Source organism: Phycodurus eques, chromosome 12 (genome assembly GCF_024500275.1).
Source record: "Phycodurus eques isolate BA_2022a chromosome 12, UOR_Pequ_1.1, whole genome shotgun sequence".
Taxonomy (NCBI): Eukaryota; Metazoa; Chordata; class Actinopteri; order Syngnathiformes; family Syngnathidae; genus Phycodurus; species Phycodurus eques.
The window spans coordinates 25,823,164-25,841,234 of NC_084536.1; the positions used below are offsets into that span (position 1 = coordinate 25,823,164).

At 43.2% G+C, this 18,071-nt stretch overlaps 1 protein-coding gene across 1 annotated transcript; it reads right to left on the reverse strand.

The window, feature by feature from the left end:
* Positions 1 to 1,705: 1,705 nt before the first annotated feature.
* On the reverse strand, positions 1,706 to 17,840 carry LOC133410925 (arginine and glutamate-rich protein 1-B). The gene is made up of 4 exons (XM_061692590.1): positions 17,294 to 17,840; positions 6,954 to 7,179; positions 4,311 to 4,394; positions 1,706 to 3,034 (listed from the first exon to the last, which is right to left on the reverse strand). Exons 1-4 carry the CDS (start codon positions 17,617 to 17,619, stop codon positions 2,870 to 2,872), a joined length of 801 nt encoding a protein of 266 aa, XP_061548574.1. The 5' UTR covers positions 17,620 to 17,840; the 3' UTR covers positions 1,706 to 2,869.
* Between the last annotated feature and the right edge of the window lie 231 nt (positions 17,841 to 18,071).

Here is an 18,071-nt window from a genome sequence, read left to right on the forward strand (position 1 = left end):
CAAAAAAAAAAAGAGCTGCATCCGTTTCGAAGCGTCTGCAGCTCCCGAACCTGGAGAGAAAGTAGAACTGCGAGACGCGTCCGCCACTGGATATATTAGGTGGGGTCGGGTGAAGACAGACCCCGCCCACAAGCGCTGCTCATTGGTCCCCGGGCGGGGCAGCCGGCGCGAGTCTGCCAATCAAGCGGGGCGTCTGCTTGGGTGAGTTCTGCGCCTGTGGGGGGGAGAGAGGGAGAAAGAGGGGGCGGGGCGACTTTACTCACGAACTCAAATCATTTTCAACATTAACATATGTATAACACGTTACACAAGTCACACGTTTACAGGGCAATTATACCCACCCAAGTGACGTCATTGAGAAATCTGGACTTTCCACGTTTGTACATTTACCTAAAAACATTTTTTTTTTTTTTCAAAAACTGTTTTGAGTCGCTCGCGGCTTCACAATGAGCGAACTCGTGAGTTGGGGACCGCGCGGCGTGCGCGTCCCGTGGGCGCAATCGAAGGCGGCTCGAGGTTTTCCCAAAAGGCAACAGCGCCCACTAGCGGAAATGCTGCACCGTCATTTATATTTAAATAGATAAATAAATAAATAAATAACTCAGTGTGAAACTTCACGAGAAAAAAAAAAATAAGCACTTTAATTTCAGTTGCACGTGATTCAAATGTTCAATCACATTATTTATTTTCATGAAAAAGTAGGACATTAGGCCAGTTTAACACATTTGCAACTGAATGATGAAGTCATTTCCTTTCCACTTTTGGAAAGTAGTAGCCAACAAAATCATATTGCCATGTACTACTTGGATGGACTCGATTTAAAGTAAGACACTTTCACCCCCTCCCCCGTGATGTTGAAACGTGATGTGACTCAACAGTAAGGCTCTTTACAGCTTCGCGCGCACACCAAAATGTTGGCCAATTAGCCGACCTCCACTTCCCCAGACAAACTTTGTTGACGGTCGTCCATTAGGCCGCAGCTCGGCCCTGCCAACGTGTGAACATCTGGCCCTTTTTTTGGAAACAACTTAATTCGATCAGGGGCCGTTAAAAGGCAGCCGCTGCGGATTGCCTTTTTTGTTTGCCCAGCCGATAATCAAGTTGACGTAACACCGCGGAGATCATTTAGGAGCCCGGTGTCAACTTCTCACTTGGAAATCAACACAAACAGAACCGCAGGGCTTTTAATTAAAAACAACAACAACAACAAAAAAGTGGTTGTGACTACAGTGTGGCCCTGCTCAAATAACATAAGCGGCATCTTTATTTCCGAGCAATACACCAAAGGTTCCTCTAAACCTGAACCATCGGTCACGCTTGATTCAAATAGGTGTGTGAAATGTCTCCTAAAGTTCATCAGAGAAAAACATTTCAACTTGCCAAAAAGTGCTAATGCAAAAGTGGTTTTGCAGTGATTTGTCAATAGCCAACCAACAATACATAGCAATCTAATAAGGAATGTTTAAAAAAAAAAAAAAATTTAAAAAATAAAAATAAAAATGACTTTTTGCATTTCAGTAAATCGACATTAGTCGTGTGTATGCTGAACTGACAATAACCTGTGCAGTAATATCACGGAATGGCTCATGTATGATGCACCAACTGAATAAGGTTAAACAAAAAAAAAACTTTCAAAAAGACGTCTCAACAGGTTTATTGGTCAATTCTTGTGACAACTGGGGAGGGGGGGGGGGGGGGAGGGAAAAAAAAAAAACATGAAACCCACATAAATCAGTATACCCACCTCAGGTCAGCTCGTCTCACACACACACATACACACAGAGACAGACACACACACACCTCGCTGACCTCAATCAATATCTTACCTGAATTTGGCCATCCTTTGCCCTTCCAGACTTACCAAGGGATGCAACTTGCCAAGTTAATTGACAATAACAGGGCTAAAGAACATAAATGATGTACAGTTTGACATTTCCACATTAGTGGATCATTTTTAAAACAATGTTAAATATTGAGGGGGAGGCAGCGCGTCACATCAAGGATTCACAAAGTTACATCATAAAGAAGAGTTCATTCTCCACTGATCACACATGTATGAGAGCGGGCGGGGGAAACAGGCTCGGTCACGGACAGCTTGGGAGGAAGGCTTCATTTGAGCGGTACTGAATGAATCCCAAATGAGCTTCAGATTTCCTCTCAAACCAGGATCCAGTCATGTACGACAAAACAAAGTAAGCAAGACCAGCGTGAACTAGCCAGACCAAATGAGCCAAATGTATACGGGGAGACGAAATAGGGACTGTAGAGAAAGAAATTATGCTTTTCAAGGCTTTGCTGTGATTTGTTGCCAAAGTAGTTAAAAAAATGTGTAAAAAAAAAAAAAAAAAAAAAAAGCACAGAAAACCAAAGGTCAACTCCCAAGCTGCACGTGACACTTGACAGTAATCTGTACTAGACGTCACAAGTATTCCTCTTCATCAGGGAGTCACATTGGACCCTATCTGCCTATGTATACGGGAGAGGAGCACTCGTGTGCAGTTACTCATGACACCGAGTTAAGACTTATAGGGTAGGGGTCATGTTATAGCATTCTACATCAAAAGTTCACAATCCCTAAAAAAAAAAAAAAACTGAAATAAAAATGGCAAAAGCACAAAACTTGAGTTTTTTTTTTTTTGTGTAGCGGGAAAGAAAAGAATGGAGTGAGTAGTCAGGTCCATCTAGGTTTGGCTGCTCTTTCGTGCCAGGTGGGAAGATTTGCACCTTCCGATGGGTTGCAAGTTTAAACACTAGGTTGCACCACTTTTTTCCTTCGTTCAGCACTTCCAAAATGAAGCGAGCAGCTGGCATAGGAGGACTGGGGTTGATGAGGAGCAGAGCTGGATGGGGATGAAGGGGACCAACTCCTTCATTCTGTGGCCTTGAGGGAAAAGGAGAGCTTCGGTCTGGACTTGCCCTTGCCAAGGATGATTTTCTGCTCCTCCTTCTGCTGCTTCTGTCGGTCCTGCTCCAGTTTCATGCGCTCCTCGTGAATTTTTCTCTGTTCCTCCACAATGCGCAACTGATCTTCAGCCTGACAAAAATAACGCAGTCAACAAGTTGGACACCATTAGGACAGACGAGCACAGAACACACAAAACTAACTGAAATATCGCATATACTGGGATGTGGGAAAGTATCAAAACTCGAGTTGCATTTCAGTAAATTAACGATATTAGTCGCGTGGCTGTTGAACTGACAATAACATGGGCAGCAATGCCACTCGATTTTTGATAACCAGCACGGATGTGATTGAAACCGCACCGATTGGTTCACGCACAAAGCACTAAGTGAATATTGCAACAATAACAAGACGATTAAAAGCCACGGTTCAGTTCGTATCTTGGTTTTGCGGTCGTGGTTTTCGGTTACAGTTTGGTACATGTCGACTCATAGGAAAATCAATTGGGTCTTGTATAGTTATGTTAAAAGTGAAAGTATGTTCACAGCATTATTATTAATTACCATTACTGTTGTTTAGGTCTGTGGGGGGGAATAAAAATAGTAAAAAAGAGCGTCCGTCCCTCCCCCCCCCCCTTTTTTTTTTAAACCTAAAATGGTAAACTCTAGCACGTTAATGCTAATCGCGAATGCTAACCAATTAGGAAAGGCTGATTTTGTTGCCTCAAATTCTGCAGAGTTTATACCATCCACTCAGTACCAACATATGCAGTGTAAGGATAAAAAAAAAAAAATCCAGCCGAGAATAAAATGCATGTTAGTAATAGTTATTTATAAAAAAATAAATAAAATAAAAAAAACTGCGGGGGAGGGAGGAGGCATTACTCAAGTACTCGACGAAACAGCTACAGCATAATCGATTCTAAAAACTATTCGATAGTGACAGCCCTACAGGTTTCCCTGATCATTTCAAAACCACAGTGACGAACAGTGATTTCCAGCGTGTTGTAATTGCAAGTCGTCCGTTGTATGTACAGGAGATCTTGCGTTTGGAGAGATACGAGGAAGAGTTACGATGGTCTCGCTTGCGGCATCATGAATCCCGCTTGAGTACTAGGCAGGACGTGCCCCGCTGAAATACGATTGGCTACTGCATCGCTGGAAGGGTCCTGCCTAAAACTTGTGGGGGATTTACAAGAATGCGCCGCTGCAACCATACGCGCCGCCACCTTGGCTAGCATTAGCGCTATTGTAGAGCACTTCGCCACATTAGTAAATGAGAAAAAGCGTTGCGTGCGCCTATGAACCGAACAGGACACCGGCGAACCAAACGGTTTGGACTTTTTTCATAAACTGGCCCACCCCTAAACAAAACAGGAAGAAAATTGAAGAAAAAAATTATAGCATACCAGCTTTGCCTGGGCCTCCGCAATCTTACGGTTATTCTCCTCCAAGATTTTTTCAAGCTCCTCCCGCTTAGATTTTTCTTCCTCCTAGATGGGTGACACGATGCCATGTTAGCGCACAAACAGGCGACTACCGCACCGCACTTTGTACACTTGCATAAGCCACACATATACATGCACACTTATTACACCACAGAGAAGCTTTTTAAGTCTCTTGCACATGACCACAGCGTGGCTCTCTCTTTGCAGCCACCCCAAATTGTTCTAAATTTAGAGTGGGGTCACAAAGGCAACCCTTTCCCCTCCCGCTACAGCTGTTGTTATCCTTTTGGAAACATTTAAAGTTTAGCCACACCAGGGTTTCTGTATTATTGTGAAATAATTAGCAATTTTAAAAGAATCCAGTGGGAACCCACTCATCAAACTCAGAGAACAAGTATCAATGACAGACAATCTAGAAGAATATACAGTATATGTCCTAAGCAAGAAAAATATAGGAATAAAATGGAATAGTTTTGGCTCACCAATGCATGTATACCTACGTATGTTCCTTGCCTGTGTACCTACACAACTGGTGAAAGCACTCCGCATAAAACAGTTGCATATTTACTGTCTTGTCCGGACTCTGTGGCCCCTGCAGACAGAGAAACGCTCCTGGGGTGCGTGTGTAGGTAGGTATGGGGGGGGACTCTGCCAGACGGCACCCGCGGTACTCCTCTTTAAAACTGATTTCTGCACTGCTGAGCCTGCAGCCACTGCTCGCATTCAAGTATTGTTTTTTTTTTTTTTTTTTTTTTTTTTTTTTTTTTCCATTTCTGTGCAGTGGCACAGCCCCAGATGATAGCAGAGTGAAGGAGAGTACAGCACAACGTGGTGTTCGTGTGTGTTCGAGAGGGACCGGACCACGGTAACACTTACAGAACAGGACACAAGTCACAGCTGAGCTGAAAGGCTGCAGGCCAGCTCAGGTCAAGTGCTAGTTAGGAAGGTGGTTACAAATAACAATATCAATTTTTTACAAACAGCCCTATAGAAGAAGCAAGTCATGAGTAAAACAGTACATTTCTGTTCTTAGAAGGAAAAAATAATAATGAATGTGCGTTAAACAAGCAAATGTAAAAACTAAGAGTTAACTATCAGACAGGAAACAAATTTATCAGTATCAAACAGAAGAAAACAAATTTTTAAAAGGCCTGAATTAAATCAAGGTTGTTAAGAAAACCTGGACAGAACAAATGTTCTGTTGGAAAACATAATAATTACACAAGAATACATGCGTGAGTACAGTGATGGGAAATCTAGGCCAATAATTCCTGCGGTTTGAACACTCAGGCTGACCTTGTTTTAGATCGATGTGTGTCCGTATAAAAGTATGCTACTGAATTAGTCCAAATAGCGAAGAAGGTGTACAGCCTACAGCTCTCACCCTAGATGTAGCCGACCACTCTCCTCCCTGTGCAAGAAGCCGTCATTAGGTCCATATCAATGTCTGCAAAATTTAAACGCTGTAATAATGCATGTGGTGGTTGGACAGAGCATACACACAACTCCCTGCCTTTACCTTTAAACATACAGTAATATTAAGATCTATATCATGAAATTCATTTCATGGTTGCGTGTGTCTACCTTCTAATCATGGGCATTTGCAAATGCAATTACAATTTCTTTGTAACACATTATTGTTGTACCTAATCTGAAGCTCTTCATTAACTGATAAAAGGATGGCAATCCGTATGTTTTTCCAAGTCACGCCACTGTAGAATTCTGACCATCAACATCAAACTGATGAGCTGTTAATGATATGCACAATTATTTCTTATTTATGTTTGACTGATTAAAGAGGGAATTTAGTAAACCGGGTATGTAAATGACTACATTTCTCTGGCGACAGTGATACCTTCACCGCATTTAATATACCGTCTATTTTGGAGGAAAGATGTAATGACATTTGACTGGGGTCCTTTGAGTGTTGCTTATCCAATATGATATGAATGTTGCAAAAACAATATGATTATACGGATCACAATTGAGATTGTATGTTGCGATTAGTATTCAAGTGATCCCTGAAGGATGCCACGTCAATGGTGTTGTAAAGACATGCTTCCACCAAGCAGCTCAGCTTGCCAGTGTGGTTCAGAACAGAAACCCGAATTAGGCTTGGAATTCCACTGTGTCGCCATAGGATGGTGATAGCAAAACAGCGTGCTTTCAAAAGCAGTGTGACCCGCCAATACATTCTACACAAAGAATGATCAGTGCAACAAGAAGAAAACTTTTTATTGGCACTGTCTGATGATTGGGATGGTTAATTGATATCCACCATCAAAAGTAGTAGTGCTGAATTGTGTACCCCAGCAGCAGGGTGCCAAGAAATTGATCAGTAGAAAGCCTTCCACAACTTTGGACGATGGAAGAGCAAATTACCAAACTGACCCATAATGTGCAGCTTGTTGGAAACAGGGCTCAGCAGTCCCATTGGCAGTGAATGGTGTAACATGGGTAAGATATTCAGAACGGGACACCGGAGGAGGGGGCCCTTCAAATACACCTCCACCGAGTCTCATTTGTAGAGGGTGACTGGAGTTTAAATGGTTGGGGTAGTAAGGAGAGAAAGGAGGGGCTACGTTCCAAACGACCGAGCGTTACCTCTCTGGCTTTCTGTGCTGCCAATTCAGCATGTCGCTGTCTTTCCAGCTCCTCCAGCAGCTGTCGCTCCATGATGCGCTTTGCCTCCTCAACGCGACGCAACACCTCCCGCTCAATCTCGTCCTTACGTTTCTCCAGCTCCTCTTCCACCCGCTTGGCCACCAGCTCCTCCACTCGCCGCGCCGTCTCCTCTTCAATAAGCTTTTCCTCAATCTCCTGCTGGCGACTAGTTGAGAAGAGAAGCAGCACTGGTTAGAGAAAATGATGCAATTTTTCCCATAGGAAATCACCTAAATAGAAATAACTAGGGATGCACAGTAACTATCACCAAAATGTTTCCCATTCAACACCAAAAATAGTCAATATCCGCAGTAAATTAGCATATGATCGCCAACACTGCATCCAGTGACTTTGAGCTCATAACTACGATGTTCGTGTCCTTCGAAGAGGAGCTCTCGGCAAGTCCCGGCGGCCTACGAAGCAGCGGACTCGCATAGCAGCTCAAACCGACACAGGAGCGAGCGGGGGGGGGTGGGGGCAGTTTGGGCGCATTCGGAAGCACGCTTGTCGCTGTGTGCTAACAGCTAAGAGAAACGCCACATGACGAGTAATGTGGTGAGGTTATGAAAATCGTGATGTGGCAGTTGCGACTGAGAAGACAGACAGTGTAGTGACAGAGGATGACAAAAACAATATTTTTAGGCAGCTATTATATAGCATACATTTCTATGTTTTTGTGTCGTTGGTCCACGGCCTATTGTAACGCTATTTGACCTCAACATTTAGTTTGGGATTTATTTGAAAATAATAATAATAATAATAATACTTTATTACTTTAACAGCTAAGTGATGTTTACACAGCAACCATTTTGTGCACTTTTCTGCACTGCCAATTTGCAATAATATCCTGTTTTTGAATAAAAGGATGGAAATTTAAAAAGGATGATCTGATTCATCGATTATGGAAAAAAAAAAAAAAAAAGAATACAGATTATTCAACGTTATGAGCTGTTGTCAGAGTTCACTTCGACTGTGACCAGTCGACGACTAGCTTCACTTATACTGAGAGAGGAATAGGTCAAAGATCACCTCATGAGGAAGATGCTCTAACAATGAAACGATCCGTAAAGAGAGGCTGTCTCACTCTGACAATTTTACCCCCAACGTTTTCATGTGAGCAAAAGTATTGGAATTGACATTATTAAATGAATTTAAAGTGAATAACATTTCATATTTGGTGACATAACCTTTTACTTGCAATAACTGCAACGAGCCTGCGACCCATTGACTTCACCAGACTGTTGCAGTCTTCATTTGAAATGCTTTTGCCTTCAGTTCTTGTTTGTTTCTGGGGGTTTCTCCCTTCCGTCTCCACTTCAGGAGGTAAAATGCATGGTCTGTTGGGTTAAGGTCCGGAGATTGACTTGGCCAGTCTAAGAACGTCCAACTTTTTCCCCCTGATGAAGTCCTTTGTTGTGTTGGCAGTGTGTTTTGGGTCATTGTCTTGTTGCATGATGAAGCTTCTCCCGATTAATTTGGATGCATTTTTTCTGGAAATTGGCAGACAAAATGGTTTTGTAGACTTCAGAATTCATTCTGAGTTACATCATCAATAAAGATTAGTGAGCCCATACCAGAAGCGGCCATGCAAGCCCAAGCCATGACATTACCTCCACCATGCTTCACAGATGAGCTTGTGTGTTTTGGATCATAAGCAGATCCTTTCTTTGGTAGAGGTTAATCTTGGTCTGGCTTGATGCAGTTATTGCAAGTAAGGGTTATGCCACCAAATATTAAATGTTATTAACTTTAAATGTGTTTAATCATGTCTGTTCCAATACCTTTGCTCACTTGAAAAGTGGATGGCTTCAAACAAAAAGGTACTCTGTCCTGAGTTGTTGAACACATCTAGATGTAAATACCATGAAATAAAAGATCTGAAACCCAAATGTCTTCAGTATACAACCAAAACAAAGGAATTGACCTTGCCATTCCAATACTTTTGGAGGGGACTGTGTGTATATGTAATACATACTGTAACTCTACAATGCCCAGTTAGAACATACTATATCCTGTTTGTCAACAGTCAATGATGCTGTATATGTTTCAGTGCTTATAGTGACATTGAAGCTGACACTTTTTTTGACACATGGCTAAACAGATTGGGAGGGAGTGTTGTGTATAAAAAAAATAATAATAATAATAAATTTAAAAAAAAAAACTAATAATAATAATAATCTGAAGAAAACAAAAGCATTATGACCAAGCTTCACCTGCACTCATATCCTTTACCTACATTAATATACAGTAGTATAAAATAGGTATGGGCCAATTATCATGTTGAAGTTATACCACGGTTTTGAAAAGTCAAGATTTCAATAACCTACCGGTAAATAGCTTTTTTGTGAGGGATTGGGGGCGCTGCAGTGATTGGTTGCTTGAAAAGACGCGTGTCACATGCACGCGGGGCAATTCGTCGGTCGCGTAACGCAATGCGGGCGTTGTCGGCCGCTGGAGTATAAAGAGGCCCTAATGCACTGATAACGGAACGAGTGAGAGCAGCAGGAATGGGAAGGTAATCAATTTTATTGACAATACAAATTTAGAAATAAAACATTAACCAACCAAGGTGCCAGTTAATGGAAGTGTTGCTGAATTGCTGCTCATAAAATGAATGCATAGCAGCAAATTCAAGCCCTTCTGGGAGAATCTTCCCCCAGAGAGAAAAACCGGATCAGCTCCTCAAAGCTCGAGGCACTTGGTGTATCTCAATGTCAATATGAACTACCAACGCGAGGATCCTGTTCGTGGACTTTAGCTCTGCGGTCACAACACCATCATCCCTGAACTCCTTTCATCTAAGCTTCTCCAGCTCAGCGTCTCACCTGCCATCTGCCAGTGGATTTAAAGCTTCCTGACGGGTAGGACACAGCAGGTGAGGCTGGGGGAGGCCACCCCATCCACACGCACTAACAGCACCGGGGCCCCCCAAGGATGTGTCCTCTCTCCGCTGCTCTTCTCTCGACACGAACGACTGCACCTCCATGCACGCAGCTGTCAAACTCCTGAAGTTTGCAGACAACACCACAGTCATCGGCCTTATCAAAGACGGTGACGAGTCTGCATATAGACAGGAAGTGGAGCGGCTGCAGCTGTGATGCGGCTGACAGAACCTGGAGCTGAACACGCTCAAGACTGTAGAGAGGATCGTGGACTTCAGGATACATCCTATCCAACTGCCCTATGTCAACCGTCGAGACCTTCAAGTTCCTGGGAATTACAGTCTCTCACAACCTGAAGTGGGAGACCAACATCAACTCCATCCTCAAAAGGCCCAGCAGAGGATGTACTTGCTGTGGCTTCTGAGGAAGCACGGCCTGCCACAGCAGTCATCGAACCAGTCCTGTATTCATCCATCACAGCCTGGTTTGGTGCTGCCACAAAAAAAGGACAAACACCGACTGCAACGGACAATGAAAATTGCTGAAAGAATTGTCAGTACACCCCTACCCAGCCCTTGAGAACTTGCATGCTGCCAGAACTAAGACAAGAGCATGCAAAATCCTCTTGGACCCTCCACATCCTGGGCACCACCTCTTCAAGCTCCTTCCCTCAGGTTGGCCCTATCGAACAATGCAAACAAGCAGACATTCCAACACCTTCTTCCCTCTTGCCATGCACTTCTTAAACAGTTAACTTACAATTCCATTGCAAAATGCTGCCAATAGTCTGTCAGGCCCCTTATACATTATTCATGCACTCAGAGAAATAGTTTTGCCACTCTGTACTATTTACATATCTGTTGTTGACCAATACTGGTCACTCATGTACTTGAGAAGTATCTGCACCATTTGCACAATGGTCACTGTATCAGATTATTGCTTTATTAGTCATTTCATCCATCCATCCATCCATCCATCAACGCATTTTCTTCCGCTTATCCGAGGTCGGATCGTGGGGGCAGTAGCTTTAGCAGGGACGCCCAGACTTGCCTCTCTCCAGCCACTACATCCAGCTGGAGAGGGCACTCCACCCTTCCACTCCCCGAGGGACAAAGTCAAACGAACGCCTTCTCCAAGTCCACAAAACACATGTACACTGGTTGGGCAAACTCCCATGCACCCTCGAGGACCTGGGCATCGAGCTAGTACACTGTTCCACGTCCAGAATGAAACCATCACTGCTCCTCCTGAATCTGAGATTCGACTTCCTGACATACCCTCCACTCCAGCACCCCTGAATAGACCTTAGCAGGGAGGCTGAGTAGTGTGATTCCCCTGTAGTTGGAAGTCCCCCTTCTTAAAAACAGGGAGCACCACCCCGGTCTGCCAATCCAAAGGCACTGTCCGCGATATCCACGGGATGTTGCAGAGGCGTCTCAACCAGGACAGCCCCACAATATCCAGAGCCTCTGGGCGAACCAACGCTGCATTCCACTTGGCCAGCCGGTACCCATCAGCTGCCTCAGGAGTCCCACAGGCCAAAAAGGCTCGATAGAACTCCTTCAGCTTTACAGCATCCCTCACCGCTGGTGTCCACCAACGGGTTCGGGGATTGCCGCCACGACAGGCCCCGGGGCCCCAAAGATATTTTGTTTTAATTTTAACATAAATTAAGCAATCTGAAAGACTCTGAAGAGTACAATGAGGGAAAAAAAAAAAATCAACAAATTTTCTTCACGCAGAAAAACATTTATTTAGCCCGCTCAAGTGCGTGTTGAACAAATTTAAGATTAAAATTAATTTTGCCTCATTTCTTAGCCTTTTTGTTCTAGCCTCCAACTTGAACCAGGCCCATCTCCACCTGATACCTGCTTCAAGCTGTGCCACATGAAAAGCATCCGCCTCTTCAAGCACTCTCATTCGGGAATAGACTAAAATCAGTGTGTTTCACTATTACCAACTTCAAAGGCTAACACCAAATGCATCATCCAGGAAAATATTAAGTATATTTTTCTGTTTTTAATGGCCATTTCTGAATTTGAAGTTACTTCATTCTGTGTTGTGAAATAATCCCTAGCATCGCTCTTTGGTTAATACATTTAACATTAACATCCTAACTAATCACTAATTAGTTAATTGTAGGCACGTTTCCTAATTAATACAAGATGTACTAGCGGATCAGCTCTTGTCGCCGATGTTACGTGTGCTTCGCGGTTACGCTGGGACCGCAACCAGGGCCGCGACCTGCATCACCTCAACGCAAAAATACAAAAGACCAGTGCAACCAATACGACACTTGCTGATCTGATGCGCAAAAATGTTGCTGAAACGTATGACTCGTAATAGAGGATGTCTGCGCCAGAGGTGGGTAGAGTTGCTAAACATTGTACTCAATTAAGAGTACTGTTACTTGACAATACTGTGACTCAAGTAAAAAGGAGTCCTCAGTGAAATAATTACTCAGGTATTACTCAATTCCTGAAGTATTGAGTAAATAGCACAACATTTATTTTATAAATAAATAAATTGCTATTTATTGCACGGTGTTTTCGCAATATAAGTGAGCTGAAATATCCACGTTGGGGCAGACAGTGCCAGACAAATACTACAATACATGAAAGCTGTTGTTTTCGTTCGTCTCAATGTAAACAAGAGTAGCGCGCCGTTGACTTCAAGGTAACGACAACCAAAATGGTGGCCATTTAGGCACGATCAGTCGGGCTGGTTTATCTAGTGTTAATACCTATGCCCAGGAAGCCCAAAAGACGACGTGAGGTCATGTGACCTTTTGTCGTTAGATTGGTGAACTAGACTTAAACGTCACTAGCACTAGATTGCCACAAACAGCGCCCAATGCGGAAGTCGACGTCGTAGTCTCGCGCACAAAATAGTTGTTGAATAAGCAATAATTGATAACCCGAGTGACATATGGATCATTGTAACGGAGTAAAAGTACCGTCACTTCTTAACAGCATAAGTGGCGGAAGTGTTCTTTCTGGTGTGGTCAACTCTGTGACTTATCCAAAGCAGGTCCTGAGCGCACAGGCGGAACCTCAGGCCGATGAGCTCGCATATTAGTCCGCTGCAGAGTAATATTCACAACCACATGGATGGTGGATGTCAGAATCAGAATCATCTTTATTTGCCAAGTATGTCCAAAAAACAAGGAATTTGTCTCCGGTAGTTGGAGCCGCTCTAGTACGACAACAGATCATGTTGGCGGTGTGGGACAGACAACATGTAATTCCTGGATCAGACTGCAAGACAAATTTGGTCTTTCACGATTGCACTGTCACACTACTGCAATAGCCGATCTTTTACGATCACTGGGCTTTATCTTGTCAACTCAAACGCGACCAGATACACTTGTTACCATGGCGACAACAATAATAATGGATCGCGCCAACAATAATAATGGATCGCGCCATATGTTTTATAAGAACAAAATGGGGAAAAACGAGTGTTGATGGTCACCGGTGCACAGGAGCGGACGTCCGTTTTAGGCTTGCTTGAGCCATGTTCACATACTTTTAAAACGATACGGCTCGCAAGCAGGCAACAGTACGTTATGTAGCCTAGCAAGCTAGTACTACCACTAACGGTTGTAAGCGAACATGCCGGCGTTCTGTCAAACTATGCTCTAAGGTTTTGGCATGTTTTAATTAATTTAATTACAACAAAGTAATTTAATTACAGTAAGTCAGAACCCATTATTTCTGTCATGTTGTAATATTGGTTTGACCTGACTGATTAGAATACATGACCTGACTTGAGCAATGATTTCCAACCTTTATAAAAATCTCACGGCACACCAACAAACAAAAAGTAGCTACATTAATTACTATATGTACTTCCTCTCATTTAATAGAAGACCATTCATTTGTTGTCTGTCACTATGCCTCCCTGACATAAATAGATGAACAAAGATACATTTAGTGTAAATATAATTTTTTGGAGCAATTAAGTACATACAGTAAATGAACAAGTCATTTAAATCGACTTATTGCTCCCATCGGTGATCAGTTATCATTTTTGTAAACTCGCTGATCGGCCCCAAAAAATCCTGCTCGTGTAAAGCCCGCTATTTTTTAGTTCAAAACGGCGAATTTTGCCAAAAAGGCGACTGATTTGCATGTATGTGAAATGCTGTGCTACATTTACGCCAGTTGTAACAAGACACACACCTTCCAACAAGCTCGTCAGTCCATATAATATTTTCACAAAAGTATTTTGTGTATGTTCTTTTTGGTCAGCTTTGGATCGTGTCATTTGGTTCGCAGCTTTTTTAGATCTCTTGACTTTGTCAGAACAGATTCTGTGATTTGTGTGGCAAAAGTGATTCTGTGATTGAACAGGTCTGGAGGTAATCAGGCATGGCTTGTGATGAGTGAAAATTAACCAGAAATGGTGATTACACACAATTAATTCATGATTTAACAAGGTAACTTTGAATACTTTTTTTTTTCTTAATAAACGAAATCATTTAAAAACAGCATTTTAAGGTCACTTGAGTTACATTTTGTATATAAGAATATTAGATATAAATACATATATATATTATATATTATTATTTAAAAATATATTTTGTGGGGAGGTGGGTGGGGGCTTTATTCCGTTAATCAATAGAAAAGTTGATATGATTATCGATTCTAAAAAGATTCAAAAGTGACAGACACTAGACACGAGTTTGAAGGTAGCATTATCGAAGGATGTGATGTCCCGATGAATGCTTGGCCGCTGCAAGCTTCTAGAGTGATGCAAGCAGACGCTATGATATGGACCAATCAGAGTCAAGCGGTTTTCCATATTTAAATTAGGGAAAATGAGCGATGCAATCAGAGCGAAGCTCATTTACATGTTGGGCATTACAACACCAATTCTAATGAAGTTCGGATGTTGTGTAAAACGTTAACAAAAAAAATAATTAAAACAAAAAGAATACAATGATTTGCAAATCCTTTTCAAACTACCGTATTTTTACGACCATAAGGCACACTTAAAAGTCTTAAATGCTCTCCAAAATGGACGGGGCGCCTTATAATGCAGCCAAACTCGATAAATGTTGTTGTGTGATGAGCGCTCCGCTTGACTGACTGGGAGCATTTCCGGCCGACACGCTGCTTATACAGAGGAAAAGTGGACGTGGCTAAGGACAGCATGCGACCGTTAAAGGGGGCAGGGTAGGGTGCACATGAAGGAGGACCCTAAAGACACGCCCCCAGTAGGTATATAGCGCCGGTATGCGCATTGTGCAAAACAACATCGGTTTGGCTAAGGACCCCCAAAAATGGCACCTACGAAGAGACACGCTTAAGAAGCACAGTTTAAACTGCAAGCTATCAGTTACGCGGAGGAACATGGGAATCGAGCAGCCGCGACAGAATTCAAGATCAACGAATCCATGCTTCGCAAGTGGAGGAAGCAGGAAAACGAGCTTCGCCGAGTCAAGAAGACGAAGCTGAGTTTCCGCGGAAACAAGGCGAGGTGGCCCGAGTTGGAAAACCAACTTGAGCAATGGATTAATGAGCAAAGAACAACCAGGAGAAGCGTCTCTACAGTCACCATTCGACTGAGGGCAATAACTCGGGGCTCGCCATCATTCCGGGAGGCTTGACGAAGGAACTCCAACCGCTGGACATCGGTGTAAACGGGGCGTTCAAAGTGAAGTTGCGAACGGCGTGGGAGCCATGGATGACAGATGGTGAACACGGCTTTACTAAGACGAGGAGGCAGCGCCGGGCGAGTTTCGCCACAATTTGTGAATGGATTGCGGACGCTCGGACTAACCTGTCTGCTTGCACTGTTGTCCGAGCTTTCGTAAAAGCCGGCATCATGTCTGAGGAGCCGCACGGCAACGACACTGACTCAGACAATGACGAGAGGGAACCCGGCGTGTTGGATGGAGAACTTGCTCAGCTGTTCATTTCGGATACAGAAGGTGAGGACTGACGGATTTGTGGATGAAGATTGATCAAAAACTAACGTGAACTAACGCGAGTACATTGTTAAATACTTCAATAAAGTACAACCGAACTCAGTTTTGCTCCCGCTGCCTTTTTAAAAACTCTGTTTTAGCGTGCATGCATGCTACCGTATATTTTATCATGCCTGCGCCCAATAATACGGTGCTCCTTATGTATGTGTTAAATACAGAAATAGACCCTGCAACCGAGACTGCGCCTTTTAATACGGTGCGCCTTATGGTCCTGAAAATACGGTATATTCAATTGAATATGCTGCAAAGACACCACTATATTTATTGTTCAAACTGATGAACATTGTGCAAATATTCTCTCATTTTGAATTTGATGCCGGCAACACACTCCAAAAAAGCTGGGACAGGGGCAACAAAAGGACTGGGACGGTTGAGGAATGCTCAAAAACTCCTGTCTGGAATGTTCCACAGGTGGTCAGGTTAATTGGAAATAGGTGTGTCATGACTGAGTATACGAGGAAAATCCCCATAAGGCTCAACTCAAGTGGTACATCATGTGAGAATGGGAAATAATTGGACTTACAAAGGAAAGGTGATGTAACACATGGGTAAACATGCCCCGTTCCAACTTTCTGGGAAGTGTTGCAAACAAATAAAAAAATGAGTGGTCACCATCAAAAGGTTTATCCGTTGGAACATTTAAATATCTTCTCTTTGTAGTTCATTCAATTGAATATAGGCTGAAAAGGATTTGCAAATCATCGTACTCTGTTTTTATTTACGTTTCACACATCCTAACTCCATTGGAATTGGGGTTTGTAATGCTAAATCAGGCAGTCTCACATGCCAGGTGGAAAAGACCAATTAGAATAGCTTGAAAAAGAACATTTTGGGTTTTTTCCGACCCAAATTATCCTGCAACCCCGATAAAAGGACATCAAAGATTATAAAAAACAATATTTCAAAATATGTTGGAAGGGTTGTAACAAACTTTCAAGCACAACACTTTTGCAATTCATCTTTTCGAATTGTTTTCAAACATTTAGGTGCAATTTGTGTTTACCTTTAATGCGCAATCGATTTGAACTGAATCATTAGTTGAGCAGTTGTTTTCCCTAATGTTTAAGGGCAACGTCGCTCATCTGTTAAATACTGTTGCCCATTCTTTGATGAGCCAAGTAACTGTAATTCAGTGTCGGCCGCAATGGTGGTACTTGAAGAGTAGTGTATTTTTTTGGGGGGGAGGTTGTTCATTTTGAGAATCGCTGCATTCGCAACATGGAAAAAAACGTCAATGCAATGAGCATTAAAACTTGACACCTATGTGTGATTCGTTGAAGCCTTGTCTAGTCGAGCCCTGTGCTAAAGGCTAGTGTTGTCAAAAGCACGAACATGCTAACATGCTATGTTAGCTTCAGACGGAGCAGACGAGTGTTTATCAATGTATTGTGCGAAATCCTCACATTTTTCTTTGCCGTTCCATTTCAGCTTTCCTTTCCTCCTCCTCCTTCCTCTGCTTCTCGTCTAATGCATTCCGCTTGCTCAGTGTCCTTCCGAAAATGTCGATGCGCTCTGGGGGAGATGGCGCTCTGTCCCTGCGAGATGAGGTTACAGCAGACCGGGAACGGGAACGAGAATCTCTGCGCCGGATCCTCTTCGCGTCTCTTGACTTGGAGCGCTTCTTTGACCTCTCCCTGTCTCTGGATCGTGACCGACTCCTTTTCTTGCTGTGCTTGCTGCTTTTGGAGTGTTTCGAGCGGGATGAGCTTCGGCTTCGAGAGCGGCCCATGTTTACCACTCTACTCGTCGAGCGCTACCCGACTAATTGAACGTACGGCTTATGTGTGGGGAGTTTCTGAAGCTCGAGTACCACACGCCGTTTTTAAGGTATTATTATTTAAAATTAACAGGCGTGCCTCCTTTAAGAATTCTGATTGAACACAATTATCATTCGGAAAGATGTTGTTTGCAGCTTGCTAGCTTTATCAAGCAAAGATGGCGATTTGACGAATACTATATTCCCATCGTGCATAGCGGCGTCCGTTTTGATTCGGCCTTCTTCTTCTTGCTCAACCAATGAACACGTAGATGCATAGCAGCATGTCAAACCAATGTGCCTACTTGGCGGACATGTTGGGAAGGTCGACGTTCCCATCCATAACAGCGGTCTGTAGCAGCACGGTTAATCGACGTGCCTGCGTAGCGGCCATGTTGGGAAGGTCGTTGTTCCCATAGAAGGCA